Below are 18,949 nucleotides of genomic sequence, written 5' to 3'. Positions count from 1 at the left end.
TATTTTTAATGCCTCAAAAACATATTTTAGTTTATGAAAGGAAAACTATTTTACTATTTTATTACTTTACTCAATGATGTTAAAATTACTATATATTTTTGGATAATTTAAAACATGTATATAATAATTATCTATTTAGAAAAAAAGAAGCAAAGTATAAAGGTAAAGTGTTTTGAATAAATACTTTTCTAACAACATCTATTAATTTGCGTTGGAATTGGCCTGGCCCAGCAATTTGTATAGTCGCATTCAACGACTATTTAGTAATTGTATGACATCACGTGTGACCTCTGTTTCCAGGTGTTATAAACCTTAGAACGATTTGCCCATAAAGACCGCTTCTTTTCCTTGCTTTGGTATATAATATCATAAAGAATAATTAGTCCTGTTATATATTATGGAAAGAGGTCTCTTAATATATGTCTATATTCCACACTTCATGCATTCTAATATTATTTTATTGCAGCACTCGGAAGTCTTCAACTGCTCCCTTTGAAAAATTTCAACTAGTTTTTTTTACTTTGAACATATCCTGGAAAAAAAAAATTACGTCATTTGGGTCGCATTTGCAAGGATTAGGCTATCGATTCGTAGTTCTGTCAAAATACTTTTCAACTAGGACCATATCAAAATATTAGCACGTACGACTGTTTCAAAGCGTTGCCCTCTATAGCCTATATATATCTTTCTCCTCTGAGCCATTACACCATAACGAGTATTAATACTTTAGCTAGCTAATTAGAAGAGATCATTTAAAGATATGGCCGCCAAAATTCTCCTCCTTGTTCTTGTTGCCCTTGTTTCTTCTCAAGCCATTGCATCTGATCCTAGTCAGCTCCAAGACTTCTGTGTCGCGGATCCGAACTCTCAAGGTACGTACTAATTATACACTTATTCCCCTTCTAATTCCATCTATATTTAAGATATTAAAATAATGGACGTCCTTTTGTTTGCAGTTTTTGTAAATGGATTGGTTTGCATCAATCCAAACCTCGCCAAAGCCGAAGATTTCTTCTTTCAAGGGCTTGACAAGCCTGGCAACACAATGAACAAGAATGGCTTTAACGCAACCCTCGTCACTGCCATGCAAATTCCAGGGCTCAACACCCTTGGCATCTCCTTAGCTCGTTTAGACTTCGCACCTTATGGCCTCAACCCACCTCACACTCACCCCCGGGCCACCGAGCTTCTCACGGTGATCGAGGGCACCCTCTACGTCGGCTTCGTCGCCTCCGACAACAAGCTCTTCACCAAGGTTCTCAACAAGGGTGATGTCTTCGTCTTCCCAGAAAATCTCATTCACTTCCAATTCAATCCTTCGAATGCCAATGCGGTGGCCATCTCTGGCCTAAGTAGCCAGAATCCTGGCTTGATCACCATAGCTAATGCCGTCTTTGGATCGAACCCGCCAATCTCGGATGATATCCTTGCCAAGGCCTTTCAATTGGACAAGAAGACCGTCGACTGGCTCCAAACTCAGTTCTAGGTGGCGAACTACTTATTATTGTTTGTTGTAATGGTCTAAATACGCAACAAAGTACTGTCCTTGTTGCAAGTATTGTAGAAATAAAGAGTCATATGTATTGACTTGTATGCGGTGATTCCTTCTAAATAATATATGCATCTGTTGTGATAAAGATTGCTATCTTTGTTTGGCTCCATCCCCTGTTATCTTGGCTTGTTGGTACTTCAAATTAGAAAGTTTTTTGGACCGAAACTCACTGTAGTAAGCCAAAACTAGTACGTTTACTGATGAGACTTGGCCGAAATTGATTCATTTTCAGCAGATTCTTTAAACCATGCCAGAGACCACCAAGCTTCCTACGGGATGGAGAAGTAGAAAGGTAACCTAATCGAAGGGATCACGGCCAGTTGATTGTAGGTATAACTATCAGGGGAAAATAAGATGACATCGATAACATCGACCTGGGCAAGCTTACTGATCATCTTTGTTCTAAGATAAATTTTCTTCTCGAAGAATTTATCAAAATAGCTTAACATCGACATGTTTAAACAAAATTTCCCCTTACTAAGAAAACAAGTCTTAACCAAGCCAGACTTTGTTGATGCCATTAAAGACTTAAAATAAGGTTTTGCGCATATTTTCCCTTTCAATATTAATGATCTCAGGAAAAAGATGACAGATTTCGCACATGTCTTTGATTTTGGACTTCAGTTTGTCTTGAAGTCCATACTTCTATACTGGCTATGAAATATCTGACAATATATAACTAGCAAAATAATCTAAGCCAAAGAAAAAAGAAGTCACTGCAGCAATTACAATGAAATGAAGAATCCAACAACAAAAACTATCAAATTCTCACCGTTTTCTTGTGTGTAGCTACGACCAGAAGTGCTCATCCCTCGCACCCTCGTTCGCAAAATACCGACTGAAACAAACAGAACCCATCAAATCCACAACCTTTTCCATTGAATTAGATAATTGGGCAATGAAGAGTTTTCAACTTGAGCTTACTAGCAGTGAAGTCGATAGGATTTCCCCATGCCAGGAAGGTCCTCATCCGGCGCCAATGGCTTCGCCTCTTTCTTCTCCGCCAGCTTCAACAACTCATCAATACACACCATCTCTCGATCGCTCTCCGATGTCGAACTCCGAGCGGTGCTGACCAAGGGATTGGATTCTTCAGTAGAAGAGTTAATCGCAACCGCCCGCTACAACTAATGGTCAATAGAGAACATCACGTCCGTTGGTGTTCAAGAGAGCTCGTTGAAGCTCACCATCTTCTTTTTCATTTCGAAAAGAAAGTCTACGCGGTTCATTAGTCAACAGTCAACACCCTTGCGGAGGCGAATTCAACGCTGAGGTGGGTCCCACGTAATTTAATTTCAAAATCATCTCGCTCTAAACTGACTGGAGATAAATATACGTTATAATACGTATAAATGTAACACCATTTAAGTAGCAAATAAAAATAAACAAGATAGAAATATAGATATAAATATTAAATAAATTTCTTATATTACTAAATAACATATTTTTACATGTAATATTGAAAATGGTTACGTATTATCATAAACAGTATTGTTACAAAATATTATAGAGTTTATAAATAGGCAATTAAATGTGGAAAATTATAAATATAAAAATCACTAGTATTCCAATATTTGGTGAAATTAATAAATATATATATTCCAACAATCAATTACTCAGTAAAATTTGTTGAAATAAATATTAAGTTATTTTATATTTCATATTCTAGAAATTTATATATTCTATCTCTCTCTAGACCCTTAAATGTAAGTATAAACATTATTAATACTTAATATTTAATAGGATATAATAAAAGCATATGGATATTTAAAGTAATTTTTGTCTTACACTTTGAAAATGTAGAATTAAATGGTGGAGATTACCGTAATCGCTGTGATTGCTTGCATGGTACACTCTTTTTATCTTGAAAAAAAAATAATAATATAGAATTAAAAGTAGCTAGGGATAAATACAGTTGAAAATTCCGATGGTATATGGCTAAATTGAACGACAATTAAGAGTATGTAGCTTGAACAAGCCAGTTGTCCTGAGGATTTTCTTTTCCAAGATTTGAAATAACAAGAATATAGAGTTCGAGATGGAAATATGCCACAAATATCTTGGGTTTTACATTCATCTTATAATAAATAATACTCATATTTGACCACAGCAAGCAAGCAAGAGAGTCATTTTACAGAATATTATAAAACGTTTACTATTGAATCAATTGAGACATGAACATACTTGTGTTCTTATTCAAACCAGTACAATTGAATGAATGAAGTAAAGAATCTAAACACACAATTTAATACTTTTACTGCAACGACAGCATATCTAGAATTTAGTCTTGAGCCAGTCTATGATCTTTTTGTCCACCTGAAAAGCTTTTGCAAGAACATCTTCAGAAATGCGCGGATTCGATCCAAAGAGCGCATCAGCGACTCTGATCAAGCCCGGATTCTGGCTGCTGAGACTAGCAATGCCGACGGCGGGCACAGTGCCATAGTTGAACTCAAAGTGTATCAATCCTTTAGGGAACACAAACACATCACCCTTGCTGATGACCTTCGCGAAAAGCTTGTTATCAGAAGTGATGAATCCGGCGTAGAAGGAGCCTTCCAATACCGTCAAGATCTCGGTCGCCCGCGGGTGAGTGTGCGGCGGGTTTATACCGAACGGTGCAACGTCGAGGCGTGCCACTGCGATGCCGAGCGTGTTCAGCCCCGGGAGCTTCTGTACGTCGACTAAAGTCACTTTAGATCCATCCTTGTTGTTCGTGTCACCGGGCTTGTCAAGGCCAGAGTAGAAAAAATCTTCAGCTTTCGCTAACTTTGGATCTTTGCAGACAAATCCATTAACAAACACTACAAGAATATAGAAAGATTTTAGAATGTATGGCTTCAAAAAAAACAATGGCATTATGGGACCAAATATAAGGCGATCAGTTTAATCAATTACCTTGAGGCATCTCATCAGCGACGCAGAAGTCTTGGAGAGGACTAGGATCAGAAGCAAGTGCAAGGGGTGAAGTCAGTGCAAGAAGAACAAGGATGCCGATGATGCTGGCTGCCATGGTTATCTTTAGCTTGAATATCGATGTATACTACTTGATGAAGAGAAGAGTCTTGGTGGACATGCATATATATAGAGGGGGAGGTGCAGATGTTTGACTTGGCTATGTCTTAGATTGAGTCTTCTTTTCCCCACAATTTGGAAGTCTTCAAACATCAAACATCAGAACCTACATCACGCTGGCTCAGTGAATGTCGAAATAGTCCCACATGCATTATCCACAGGAAGTGGTCAATCACCCAATTCTTTCTTCTTTTCGGAGATAAAAGGAAACATTAGCTGCCTAAATGGAATAAGTCTAGCTATAATCTTAGCTTTATCCATTTAAATGTGACTATTAACTCTGGCTCGTGTTGATGAAGTTAAGAACATCAGCTTGTTTACACTGCTCTTTCAACTAGCTCTAGCCTAATTAGATCACATGAACCTTCTTCCATAGTGTACAAATTTACTAAGCAGTATGTAATGTTTCAAGGCTTGGCTGGGTATCGAGTTGCAGAAAAATAGAGCAATAAATTGTAGGCCAGACCATGTGTCAAAAGGCCCTGAATGCATGTGATACTGCAGTTATGGCTCATGCAACTGATACTTCTCATAGGAATCTCGGGATTTGATGCAGTTTTAATGATCAGAGAAAGGAAAAGTTGGTGCATTCAAGTTGCATAGATGCCTTGAGGTGATGTTAAACTAAACACCCAGGAGACTTCTCATATACAAAGATTGTTGCAATAATAAGTGGTTGATGAAATACTAAGCTAATGGCTTTCTTAGGATCTAATCAATTGGTGGGTCTGGAGCATCTGTTGCAATAATAGCCTGAGCTTTATTTTTCCTTTCAGGAAATTAATCATAGAGATTGCAGTATCTTGTGCAATCGACTTCACATGAAATGGTTGGTGTTGCTCAACTGCAACATACTTCTATCTTCCTCCAGTCTTGCAAGAATGCCTTTGGAATCTAATCAGCCTTTCCAGCTAAACCAAAGGCAAAGGGAAAACTGTTAGCAGATCCAGGCTTAAGACAAGCATGTACAGAGGAGGGGAACATAATCCACTTGTGCAATATGTTGGTCAGGTCGAGGTTGAAAAGGACAGGTTTTTAGAGAAGAGATTGATCAAGAAGAAAAGGAAGGGGTTTTTTTTTTTTTGCAAAAAATCTCCTCCATTTTAGATCTTTGCAAATTTGAGGAAAAAAGCGAGGTGGTTATTTGCATACACACACACAAAAAAAAAGAGCCAAAAAATATTATTGGAAAAGAGTACTGTTTCCATTGAAATAAAGCTTTGAAATGTTGTACAAACTACAAAGTTCCCAAAAGTGAAAAAGAGCCTCATCATCCTCAACTGTTCTCTATACAGAAGGCCCATAACTATTTCAAAATCTGGGCTCCAATTGAGAGAGGGCTCCATGCACTTCCTTTTTCCTCTGTTTTACACTACTTTACAGAAGCAGAACATAGCAGGAAATCAAGCAAGAAAACGAGCAAAGACATAAATGGGTAATTTATGCCATCAGAACTGCGAGATGCATCTCCTATGGCATGCAACAAGCCTCTTTGTTTGCCTGGTCTCCTCCTTCCAGACAACAGTAATGTCCTTTGCAATCCTCACAGCATCTGAGGAAGCCCCAGAAAGCCCTCTCCTTGTGAACCCAACTGCATAAAGCCCTGACTTCCCTTTCCACCCATTTGGGAATGGCATCCTTGGGAATCCGTCTTTGGAAAAGAACTCACTCTCCTGAAAGAATTAACCCAGTAACATATCAGACTTCCATCCGGCATCAGAAAACTTACACAAATGGTAGCAAAAACAGAGGTAGAAAGACTCAGTACCTGAAGCCACTGAGGAACGTTGCTGCGGTAGCCGGTGGCGAGGATGACGGAGTCGACGTCGACGAGGCGGCCGTCGATGAGCTCGACCTTCTTTTGCCAAAACCTTTTGATTCCAGGAACCACCTTGATATCGCCGGATCTCATCTTGCTCAGGGCACCAATATCCAAAACAGGGGTCTTCCCCCGTGTGTTCTTGAGTTCAAGTGGCCCAGTGCTAGGCCTCTTCAATCCAAACCTCTCTATGTTTCCGAGCACAAACCAAGCCAAAACAAGCAGGATCTTGTCAACCAACCATAAAGGCAACCACTTCATTAGGAAAACGGCCATCTCAAACGTAGACTTCCCAAGAACTTCTCTTGGCAGTACATGAACCTGTTTGATTAACCAAAAAAAAAAAAACGCACAAGAACTTTAGAACTAATTCCATCTTGGTTTCTTGGATTCATATCAAACTATGTTAAAAGAGAGAGCAAATACTCACCGAGTCACGAACGACCATGGATGGGAAGGCGTCGTGGTCACAGAGGTCAACACAGACCTCCATGCCGGTGTTGCCGCAGCCGACGACGAGCACGCGCTTCCCGCGGTAGGCCTCGCCGGACTTGTAGTCGCAAGCATGCATGACGTCGCCAGAGAACTCCCTCAGCCCGTCCAACTCCGGCACCACCCTCTCCGCGTTCTCCCCGGTGGCGACGACGAGCCAGCGGCCAATGTACTCCACCTCGGCATTGCCGCTCGTCCTCACCCTCCACAACCCACTCGTCTCATCGTACCTCGCGGATTGCACGGACTGGTTGAAGTAGGGATTGATGTCAAAATGCTTGGCGTAGGACTCCAAGTAGTCGATGAACTGCCTCCTCGTGGGGTACTCGGGGTAGTTTTCGGGGAAGGGGAGTTTGGGTAGTTGGCAGAATTGCTTGGGGAGGTGGAGTTTCAAACGGTCGTAGGTGCGTTTCTGCCATAACGAGGCGATGCAATCGGACCTCTCAAGGATCACAAATGGAACGCCATTCTCTTTTAAGCAAGCGCCTACGGCGAGGCCCGAGGGACCGGCGCCGACGATGATCGGGCCATTGACCCACACGCACCGCCGGGAGAAGAAGTCATCGAAATCAGGTATTCTAGCCATGGCTATATGGTTGTTTCTCGGGGTAGGTTTTGGTTTGGAAAAAGTAGGTAGTAGTAGTAGGAGAGTAGAAGAGCTTCTGAGTTTGAAGTGAGAAGTGAGAAGTGGAAGTGGAAGTGGAAGTGATGGAAGGGAGAGGGAGAGGCGTTGTGTTTAAATAGGAGGGGATGCATGTGATGGGGGGAGTGGGAAGTAGATTTTTTTTAATAATTCAAGATCTGAGATTTTTAATTCCCTTTTTTAAAGTTTTGTGCGGCTCTTTTCTTTGTTAAGAATGATTGATTGGGATTTAATATCTCACGGACTCTTTGAAACAGTGGGAGGTCCAAATGCTTCTCTATCTTAATATCTATGCTTCAAGATAGACTCAGTTTTCATTTTATTTCCCACCCAAATTACTGCAATCATATTATGCCAACTAATTAAGCAGCGAACCCAGTCGTTCCACCGCGAAAGCAACCGAAATCCCACGTGGCCCCCAGGCTAGCGTTGGACACGTAATTGCTTAGTTACCACGTGGACAGTTTGGTTGGGCCCCCCCCCCCCCTAGTATTAATTGGGCCCCGCGTGGGCCCCCCACCACAGGCCAGCCCAACCCAGCTCAAACGGTCTTCATAAAACACCTTGATTTTTTGCTTTTTATATTATTCAGACCCTACCATATTCTTATTTATCTTTTGGTGCCTAAATTTGACTTTTAATGTCTCAAAACTTTCTTAGTTGATTTTCACCTAATTGTTAGCTAACAGAAAGAGAATATCTTAAAAATAAAAAATATTAATAATCTAATTCTAAAATTTGATTCCTCCCTCTCTCTCTCTCTCTCTCTCTCTCTCTCCTAATATTTTAGAAAGAAAAAAAAATAATCTTATTCAAAGTTATGATAATTGTCCGTTAAGACGACTAATAGTAAGATGTTTTTAAAAATTTTAAAATAAAATACAGAAGTCATTCGTTTTCGTTAAATTTGTGACCTCGGGTTTTCAAAGATTAATTAATAAATTATATATATATATATATATTCCACGATAAGAAATGTAGCCATGTGTTAGGTTAGGTTCATGAACTTAATATCACATTGATGCTTTAGTTCGTCCTCAAGATGAGTGTTTGATGGTATCTTGTAATTGAATAATCCCAAGAGCCATAACACCAAAGGTGGTGCTAGCTTCAAGAAGTTTTGAGCTCCAAATGCAAGTAGTATGTATAAAAGTTTGGGAGTTAGAATTTCAAGTAGGAAATCATGTGCATGGAACCTTGGTTTCCTAATATTCTCTCCTTTTCATATCAAACCAAAGTAGGCCATATGATTTTCCTTAGTTATTTTAGGTCCTTGAGATGAGTAGAACCATCCTCCTTTGCCTATAACTTTGGCCATTTTTATAACAAGGCAATCCAAATGCTACATACAAAGTTGATTTGGGGATATTGGTATTTGCCATTCATTTGTATATTAATTAAATGGGGATGTGAGCCCAAAGCTCTTTAGCCAAGTGGGAGATGATCAAATAGGCCACGTCGCCGTCCGTAATTTTTTTGTAATATTTAACTAAAATTAAAACGGGGGTATTCTCGAGGTAAAATCCCGTGGTCGGTGAGTCTCCTTTCTCGTACTTTCAAAGCAAGCGCGGTGGCAAGACTTCTTATTAAAATTATATCTTTTGTTTAAACTAAAGGGAAAGCGTTAGATTCCCTATGATTAGGGTTAGTATGAAAAGTTAATAGAAACTTTAAAAGAGAGAAAAAAAATTATTTGTTAAAAAGTTGAATTAATCCTAAGGATGATCTATGCGCCGAACCAATTAAGGGTAGCTTCTATGTGGATTCGTAGGGACCTTTTTAGTGAGACCTAACAAGCACCAATGAGATGATTTGAGAAAGGGTTAGTTCATAAGAACACCTAATTGCGGGTCCAAACACCAAAAGAAGGCTTTCTCAAATCCTAATTAGGTTTGCATATTCCTAAAGTTGGACTTATAGTGTTGTTTAATCAAAGGCTAGCTACCTACTTCCACAAAAGAATGATGAAGCTTTTAACTAGTTCTAGAACCTAATTGATGATTAGAGAGAGGTCCCACTAGATCTTTTAAGAGAAGGTGGATTTGTGTTCCATTTAATTAGTTTGTACTTTTGGATACTAGTTTGGTTGCTTTCACATGAAGTTGACGGCGCCATGTGGGCATTAATAATTGAGTCAAAGATTAGGAAGATATTAATCATGGTTTAGGAGTTAGTATGAGCTTAATCACAACTAATCAAAACCAAGGTTTCATGGCTGTCATGCATCACAAAGAGGCTCAAGCTAGACTTGTGTCAAAAATTTCAGGAGATATATAGGTGGAAAATATTTGGAATCTTACTTGTAAAAGCCTTTAACTTATACAAGTTGGATTATTGAATGATTAGACATTATGCAATGATGGGTGTGATCATTATAAATTTCAAGTAGATTTTTTATTTTATTTTTATTTTTATTTTATTTTTTTCAGCCAATCTATACATGTACATGGTCTGAAAGCTTGCACTGCTTTTTAGACCTTTGTATTTCATATAGTTATCATCCTCATTTTTCTTGATGTTGAATTGAAGCAATACTTCTAATAATGTCCTTCTCAAACAAAGCCCACAATTGTTCCTTGATAGTTTGATACTTTGACCATGAGAATCTATCTTATAATTTTAATTAATGGCACTCAGGAGAATCCATTTCCTTAATGCATTCATCTATAGTTAAAAAATGCTGCCACTTTGAGTTCATAATTCAAGTAAGCATCATGCCCTTACTGCCAAATATTGTTTAATATATATATATATATATATATATATATTATATATAGCACCACAATAAATGGCCACAATTCCATGAATTTGAAAACTTTGTGGTAGTTGATTATTTAATGAATTCATCTTCCACCTAAATTGTATTCAAATGTCATGTGAATTTTAGTTCACTGAAACTCGGTCAAATTAGTATCAAATGTTTGTCCACATGGCATCTTGGAGCTACAAAGAATCTTTTATTTTTATTTTTTTAAGAGAAAACCTGTAGGAATAAAATATTTATTAGTATATAAGTAATAATAATAATAATAAGAACATGGTACAAATAAGATAAGAGATAAGAGTGACAACTCTTTTACACAAATTTTATACTCGGCTACAATAAGTAGAATAACAAATAAAATCAATACATCAAATTTTTAAGGCACTATCAAAATATTAACAAATAATGACCCTTGCAAAAACCTACAGATTCACTAGCAGATGGAGTTATGAGTCAGCCAACAATTTCGTCTCGTAATCAAAGACATAGCCCAGTCTAGATAAATAAGATCATTAGCCTATAATATAGAAAGAAAAAGGAACCGCTCATTTGAGGAGGAGAGAGGGAAAGAGAAAAGCCTTCTCCATTCCTATAGAAATAGATTTTAAGGAAGAGCCGATGGCACAAAAAAGTCTTTTTACTCAACGTCTTACTACTAACGATCAATGTCGGACGAGGCTCTTTGGTCGAGCTGAGAATCACAGTGGAGAGGAGCATTGCCCCTCCCAGCTTCAGCCTTCCACAACCGTCTCCAACGAGAGATGAATAAAAGGAGAACAAGAAGAAACAAGAGCTCGAATCCCACACCCCATCGATGATCAATGGAGCTGCACTTCAAGATGCCATGAAGAAGAACAGAGAGGAGGGACAAGGAGAAAACCACGCTTTGGCACGAAGAGAACGACCCTTCCTCACTTAGCTACTCTGAGTAGAGAAGGGAAGAGGAGAAGGAGGCGGTTGCGCGAGGAAGAAAACAGAGAAAAACCCTAGTGCTCTGATAGCGGTTACAAAAAGAAGCGTGCCAAAAGTGTGAGTTAAAGAGAATTAATTCATTTGATGTCACATTGCCCAAAACAAATATAAAATCACATTGCCCAAAACAAATATAAAATCCTCATTTATAGATTTATATCCTTATTCAAACCTCCCATAGCCATCCCAAAAATTTACATATATGTAACCTCCCCCAAATAGCTTAAAAGAATACATGTGTATCAATATGGGTGACCTCATCATCCCTGACAACTAGCTATATGATTTCATTAATTTCATGCACTTTGACCACCTCCCAACTGCCAGGTTCTTCCTAATTTGGCCGGTTTAACCGTTAACTACCATGTGGCATAACTAATATTAGTCATAGTATTTAAAATATTTAGGCATTTATTAATGGAATACACTCTGACACACCTTCCCTTCTTTATGTTTCATGATTTAAGAGTAATTAAGCTTCTTAGATGAGGAAGAATATTATACCAATTATTTCCTTGGTGCATCACATGGTCAACAAATTATAATCTGAGAAGAGATTGGAAGATAGAATATTTAAGAAAAATTATTTCTAGGAGGTCTTCTTCTATTTAGTTACCACCAGACGGTCTGATGTTGTTATTATTATTATTATTATTATTATTATTATTATTATTATTATTATTATTGTCACTTAGATTCCTGCCCGAATGCATGCATGCTACATGTGATGCAGCAGAGAGAGGGAGAGATGGTGATGATGAATATGGGTGGCATTGGGATGTGTCATGTTACTATATTCACGTGGTGGAACATGCATGCAGTAATGGATTATATATAGTTATGAATGTATGGATAATGATGCTATATATAAATATATCCAACTTTTTCATAGTTTTGGGTTGGATGAATTATGGGCCTCTCCTTCCAACTTATAAAGCCCACAAGACTCATATATATATATATATATATATATGTAACAAAGAAAATTATAATTATGCAATTTTGTTTTAATATATGGACTAAATGGGCTGGATGAGAACTTATAAAGCCCACAAGGCTCTATAGACTAAACGGGCTGGTAACAATGGGCTTCTTACAAAGCCCATGAGCAATTAGGCTTTCCAACCAAAGTTTCCCATAGGATTTGTTCTTTTTCTTTTTCTTTTTTTTCCCTAAACTCTTTCTCTCTCACTCTCTCTCACTCTCTCTTCTCCCCTTCTCCTTCTCCTCCTCCTCCTCCTACGTACACCACCATAACCAAAGCTTAAGCTTTAAACATCAGGAGAAAAAGATATTCGTTAGTATGATTATATTTTAGAGAAAATAAATCTATGGCAGTTATCTAAAAACTTAGCTTCTTTATACGTGCAAACTGAACGTTCACGTAAAATGAGAAAAGAATATTATTCCATTTAAGACGCTGGTTCGCAACTTGCTGTATATTATTTATATAGGATAACAATAATGAGCAACTCGATCAATAATTTACCAACAACAACAACTAGTATTAGTCTAATTAGCTAACTCGATTGTGCGGAGGATCAAGTCCCAACGCTGCAACTTTCCTTCGACCCGTGAAGGGTAATTTATTCATGTTACCTACTTGGCAACTCGCATGGCTAATTAGTTCGTATAAGGCTATAACCTACTAATACCGAAGCTTCTATATGTTCTTAGGAGCCACAGTACGTACTGCATGTCTATGGTTTCTCTCATGCAGGACGACGTGATCAAGTTATTGCCTCATGGTTTTCTAATATCTATTTCATATTAGAGTAAACTTTCATAGTTAAAATGTTTTCTTTTCCAAGTATTACGTGCTTCTTTTTGGAACCATATGTGAACTTTATTGCATATATATAGAGAGAGAGAAAGAACTAGCAGTGATCAACTGAAGGTAGGAGTAGGACATCCAAATACGTATGTATCAAGTTGTCCTCTTGTGCTTGTCTGGGGTATGAATACGTTGACATTGTGATTAAGTATTTTTTTACTTGTTTTCTCTTTCTTTCTTTTTTAACGAGGTGGGATTTAATGGTATTTTTATATATAAATTATTTGTATTTTATTGTGAAATACAAACATACGTCACCCGTTACGTTAACTAGATATCCACTTTTGCCAAATTGTGTATGCATATTTAATAGTTCATTGCGAAATATATATTAATTTAAGTCCCACCAATCCACCATCCAAATACAACATATATCTTCTCCTACTTATCCCTTGTCGTGTATCATTTGAGTCCCACATATATAATTGATGGTTGGGGGGTTGGACTGGTCTCTCCATTTCAAACTGGCTCACGATGGACTATAGTAATTTGAACCTCGGCAATTGGCAATATACGTTGTCGACTTGGACTGTGGATAAGGCAAAGGGTCGTTTTCAAAGACTCAGTTCCCCTGCTCCAACTTGTTATATATATATTTGAATGTCGGCAATTGCTGGCAATGTGCTTAATGCTTTGTGGACTTCTACTGTATATAAGGCAAAGGATCGTTTTCTGTTCATTTTCTGAAGAAGGTCTGTTAGAATAAGTAGAACGATCGTTTACAAAGAACTCTCAGTTTGACTGACTGCTTCAAGTTGTTATATATAGTTGCACTAGTACTACTATTGCAAGATGAGTTGGATGCAAGATTTTAAATTCTAATTTATTTATGATCACATCTACATTTTCCAATAGTTGGAACGAGTTGGATTAGATTTGAATATACGGCCATCGGGTTAGCCGAATTGACCCGCTTATAACAAGAATTTATGATAGGAGTACAAATGTCACAATTGAAGTGTATTAGATGAACCTCGATTTGTTGTGAATTCTAACTTGAATATTCTTGATTAGTGGAACACAAACAAATTTGGATACCTAGAACTTTCTCTTGTGTTTGTGATATGTTAAGCATACTTATTTTTATAATTTCCTCTTAATCTACTTTTATAATTGGTGGTAGTGTTTCTTGATTAGTTAGAAGTATCTTAAAACGTTGACAATATGGAGATTTTAATTTGTACTAGAGATTGATTATTTCAAAGCGAAGGTAATTTAGTTCTTTATAATATTACTAAATGTTTACATACCTTACTGTTCTAATTATATTTTTATATTCAATATAGATATTTTATTATTTATATTGGATGACCTAACTAAATATGTAATTAATAAGGACATAGAGAAAGATGATGCTAAAATGCGATAACTAGTGATAATTTACATTATTGTGATGAAATTTGTTGGAACTTGTTTTAAAGTTCTCTAATTGAAAATTTACACAATAAGATGATTAATGTTGTAAAGTATTGGTTAATTTGGTCGTTAAACTTTGTGGTGTAGTCATGCCTCCTCTTTTCTAGCAGCTTAGAAATTTTATTGTCATTAAATGCCTTATAAACTATAAACATGTAAGATATGTAAGAAAGGAATTAAACATGTTATCATGTTTATAGGTAGCTAGTGGAGGATATGCAACTAATAAATTAATGAGGTCCCTTCTTGGAGACTCTAGTTATGGCATGGCGTAAGGAAACATTCCGTTTCGAACAACTAAAAATCAACTGAGCATTGAATCTAATAATTATTCATATCTCTTTCCATTAGTCTCAAGTTGGGCCATTATTTAAACATTCCACCTTGTTCTGCATACCAACTTGCTGGCTGTCATTTCCCATGCAGTCAGTAGGAGCTAGCTGAGATATTTATTCCCGTTATATAACTTCGTGTTTACCATACACGCTAAGTTCTTTTTTACTTGACCTATCGTGCAACAAACACTAGTATATAACCAATAATAATAATAATAATAATAATAATAATAATAATAATAGGATTAGATAGATGGAACGTCGCGTAACTCACATGAGTACTTTAAATGAAGACAAGGAAACTGATAGCTATGGGTTTGACTCCATTCATATATATACGATCCTCTTCATCATTAGTTAGGTCAAATGTCTCATGGAGGGATAACGCCACCGACTATTATCTTGCGACGGTACTAGAGTTTGATAAATACTTGTCTTTATTCTAAAGCTTTATTATTGGAGATGACCCCAAACCTAATTATTATTTGAAAGCAACGTGTACGTCTATATTAATCGATCAAACGAACCCTTTGGGAATTATTAGAATAAAACAAAGTCGTACGTAGAAGAGAGTATAAAGAAACATAAAACATATACATATATATATATATATAGCTAATTAATTAAGAATAACCAAGATATATTAACAACAGACAACAATGGACAAAAAGCTTCTGCCCCTACAAATATCTCCCTCCAGATCTCCTCCCTACTAATAAATATCTACAACAGCAAGACACTAAAATAACCAAAGAGGAAAAAGCACAGATCAAACCTTCGAATTCTTAATTATTCCTTTTCCCATAAAAAGGTCAACTACTCCTTTGCTGACTAAGCTCGTCTTGACTAACGAACGTCCCGTGGAAACCGTACGGGACTTGGGACGGTAACTTCACTGCGGTGACCAGCTCCATCGTCGACCCATCCAAAATCAATAGCTCGGACCGGTCGGTTCGCTCGTCGTGGGCCAAGACGACCACGTACCCCTCGTCCTCCTCCCGGCTCGACCGGGCTGGGACGAAGGTCGGCTCACCCCCGAACCGGCCTTCCCCGTACTCAAACCGGTTCACCTCCCCGGTCTCCAAGTTCACCTTAGCTATCCCCTTACACCTCGGCCACGGTTCGGCTATCGCCAAGTAAGCGAACCGGGTCTTCCTCCCGATCATGGTCCGGTTCACCTGACCCGCTTCGAGGTTCAACCCGGGCGCGATCACTCTCCGGCTCGACTCACCGGTTTCCAGATCGAGCCGGATCTCGGATAACTCGCTACCTGTCTGGTACCCCTCCTCCCTATCCACGAACATGATGTCCGGGTGGGTCATGCATGATCCGACGATCACGACCGTCCGTCCTCCGTCCTCCTCCCACGCGTTCCAGAGATGGAAGCAGAAGCAATCCGGCACGTCGATCCACTGCATTCTCGACTCATCCCGATCGTATCTCGGCATCACCCCGAATCTCGGCGTCTTATTGACGTCGCAGACCACCAGTGAGTCACCGTACAGCATTCTCGATAAGTCGAACACTACTTGCTGGTCTGGAATTATGACAAACTTCTCCGTGATGGCAAAGTCGTGGATCATGGTGGGTTGCTGCAATGTGATCGTGACGTCGGCGGATTTAACTCCGGTGGCGGCGTCGACGTAGAAGTATTTTAAGTAAGGTTTGCGGATAATGTCGTAGGTGAGGGAGAATAATTCTCCTGTTATCGGGTCGATCTTCGGGTGCGCGATCATGGCGGAGTCGAGCTGGCCAGAGAAGTCGTAGCGAGCCACGGTCTCGATATCGCCGTCGGGGGCGATGAAGAGGTGGTAGGGTAGGTCGTCCTCCGACATGGCGAGGAGGCGGCCGGCGAAGTATATTAGACCGGCATTGGCGACGCCGATCCCTTTCGAGGGGTCCACTATTCCGGCGATGCTGCGGAGGTAGAAGAGAGCGAGACGGGCGAGGCCGGAGTGGCCGTGGAGTTCACCGATCGCCTTCGGGAAGACGGTGCGGCCCAGGGCCCACTCCTGGGTCAGCCGGCTCGTGCGCGTGAACCGGCAGGTGTAGGTAGCGTCGGCTGGGCCCGTCAGTTTCACCGCGTGAATCATCCCGTCGCCGTCGAACAGGTGGTGCCCACCGGAGGGCGGGAGCATTGGGTTCGCACCGTTCCTCAAGTAGACCCCGCCGCACAGGTCATCCGGTATTGGTTTACCGGCAACGTCGAGGCCCGACACGGGCTCTGCCTCACTAACCGGAGCAAAATTACCGGACAACTGTACGGAGGGATCAAGCTGACGAGGTAGTTGGTGCTTTCTCTCCTGGACCGCGATAAACTTGTGTTCGAAAAAGTCCAACGTGGAGGCTATTAGTTTCTGTACGGGGTTAAGCGTGATCACCTCACTAGTAGTAGTTTTCACAGTGGTCAATAGTGGATGTGGAAGACAGGGATCAGGCCTTTGTTTAAACGTTGGAGGTAGTGGAGTTGTACCTGGCATGATGGCCTTCATAGGAATATTACAAGGTGATTTTAAATAGCTAAAGCTTCCATGATTAAGAGGAGGAATAGCCACCATAGCTAACTTAAGGTCAAGAAAGCAATGTCGCACGTACACTATACTAGCATAGAGTTATATATATATATATAAAAATATATCTCTCTCTCTCTCTCTCTCTCTATATATATATATATAGGTATATATATATATATAGATAGATCAAGGGAGAGAGAGAGAGAGTTCCAGAGATGTGGGGAGGACACGTAGAGGGATTTAGACGGCGATGAAAAGATTCGATTCACGTGGGGAACCATAGGGAGTTGGGTGAGCGAGTGTGAGTTGAGCCACGCCCCTCGAGGGCTCGGTCACGTGACGCGGGCCCCAACGATGCGGATCGTCTCAATAAACCGGACGGATGCATGCATCTTTACTTAACCACAGCGCTGCGTCGCATCAAAGAATAGCACCAGTTGGTTTTGAGGGCCGATGAAGAGGTGCCAAGTACCCAAGGCCGTAGGAAGTTCGTGCGATCGAGTACCTGGAGTTGGGGGGTCAGCGGGGCCTTTATTTTTTTCTTCTTCTTGTTTCTATAAGAGCAAGGTCGGCATAATATGACAATTAACGAATGGAGTACGATGGGGATTCATGTTAATAAAGACAGCGGAATGACTTTGGAAGAGCTTCCTCTCAAACCGTCTAACAATAGTAGGCGTGAAAGCGAGGGGTCCACCGGAACGAATGGCGCACCTCGCGGCCACGTAGACACGGAGGAACCGAGGCGAGTTGAGACAAAGAATACTTTAGAAAAAAATTAAATAATAATAATAATAACTCGAGGGAGAGGACGTAGAGTTGTAGACGTGGCAAACTAATATTAGGTGGCAGATAAGTGGCGACGTGTCCATTCAAATTAACCTCAAAACTGCTGATACGCCCACAGGAAGGAAATTAGTCGGGATTAAGATCGTGCATGCGCATCTAACCAAGTGAGAGGTCCCTACCGATCTCCACCTAAGCAACCACTGCAGGATTGCATTGGGATCCCAAAACGCCAGGTTAACCTGCAACACAAGAAGAGAAGATAAAGAGGAGATGTATATATATATATATCTAGAAGATCTAGTGAGAGGTGACATGGTGGTGACTCCTGCCTCCTATTCACTAAACCAACATGAGAACGACTCAGTGCGCGCAATTCAGGTTACTAATTATTCCATCTCTTGCATATATGATTAATTGAAGTTTACTATTACGTCGGATCTAATAAGTTTTTGATAAGAAAAAATAATGATTAATTTGAATGAGCGACTTTTTATGAAGCATATGATTGAAAAGCAATAATAAGATTTTTAATAATTGTATTCGTACTTTCTCATAATGTGACTATCTTGTTTTTTTGCTAGGTAAGGATACAAGGGAAGGGGACAGTGAAAAAGGCTTAGCAAATATTATTAGAGCCCCGAATCATGGAATTGGATGAAGAATGACGGTGGAGCTATCAAGTTGCTGACGATCTACTCTCGTAATGAATAGCTATTTATGACTACTTTTAGGTTTTGTAGTGTTA

General features: G+C 39.4%; 4 protein-coding genes across 4 annotated transcripts; 1 reads left to right on the top strand and 3 right to left on the bottom strand.

The window, feature by feature from the left end:
• Positions 1 to 706: 706 nt before the first annotated feature.
• Positions 707 to 1,661, top strand: LOC140761180 (germin-like protein 8-2). The gene is made up of 2 exons (XM_073098398.1): positions 707 to 872; positions 957 to 1,661. The coding sequence occupies exons 1-2, from the start codon at positions 761 to 763 to the stop codon at positions 1,484 to 1,486; spliced, it is 642 nt and encodes a 213-aa protein (XP_072954499.1). The 5' UTR covers positions 707 to 760; the 3' UTR covers positions 1,487 to 1,661.
• A 1,983-nt stretch (positions 1,662 to 3,644) lies between these two features.
• LOC140761376 (putative germin-like protein 2-1) lies at positions 3,645 to 4,588 on the bottom strand. The gene is made up of 2 exons (XM_073098673.1): positions 4,451 to 4,588; positions 3,645 to 4,356 (listed from the first exon to the last, which is right to left on the bottom strand). Exons 1-2 carry the CDS (start codon positions 4,563 to 4,565, stop codon positions 3,827 to 3,829), a joined length of 645 nt encoding a protein of 214 aa, XP_072954774.1. The 5' UTR covers positions 4,566 to 4,588; the 3' UTR covers positions 3,645 to 3,826.
• Positions 4,589 to 5,809: 1,221 nt separating this feature from the next.
• On the bottom strand, positions 5,810 to 7,623 carry LOC140761439 (probable indole-3-pyruvate monooxygenase YUCCA9). The gene is made up of 3 exons (XM_073098757.1): positions 6,877 to 7,623; positions 6,396 to 6,767; positions 5,810 to 6,300 (listed from the first exon to the last, which is right to left on the bottom strand). Exons 1-3 carry the CDS (start codon positions 7,522 to 7,524, stop codon positions 6,076 to 6,078), a joined length of 1,245 nt encoding a protein of 414 aa, XP_072954858.1. The 5' UTR covers positions 7,525 to 7,623; the 3' UTR covers positions 5,810 to 6,075.
• Positions 7,624 to 15,535: 7,912 nt separating this feature from the next.
• Positions 15,536 to 17,485, bottom strand: LOC140761366 (9-cis-epoxycarotenoid dioxygenase NCED3, chloroplastic-like). The gene has a single exon (XM_073098654.1). The coding sequence runs from the start codon at positions 17,458 to 17,460 to the stop codon at positions 15,715 to 15,717; it is 1,746 nt and encodes a 581-aa protein (XP_072954755.1). The 5' UTR covers positions 17,461 to 17,485; the 3' UTR covers positions 15,536 to 15,714.
• Between the last annotated feature and the right edge of the window lie 1,464 nt (positions 17,486 to 18,949).

The sequence above is a fragment of the Typha angustifolia genome, chromosome 6 (genome assembly GCF_048772165.1).
Source record: "Typha angustifolia cultivar Huaian chromosome 6, ASM4877216v1, whole genome shotgun sequence".
NCBI classification, from domain to species: Eukaryota; Viridiplantae; Streptophyta; class Magnoliopsida; order Poales; family Typhaceae; genus Typha; species Typha angustifolia.
The sequence above is the reverse complement of the archived record's forward strand: the minus strand, read 5'-3'. Positions and strand labels throughout refer to the sequence as shown.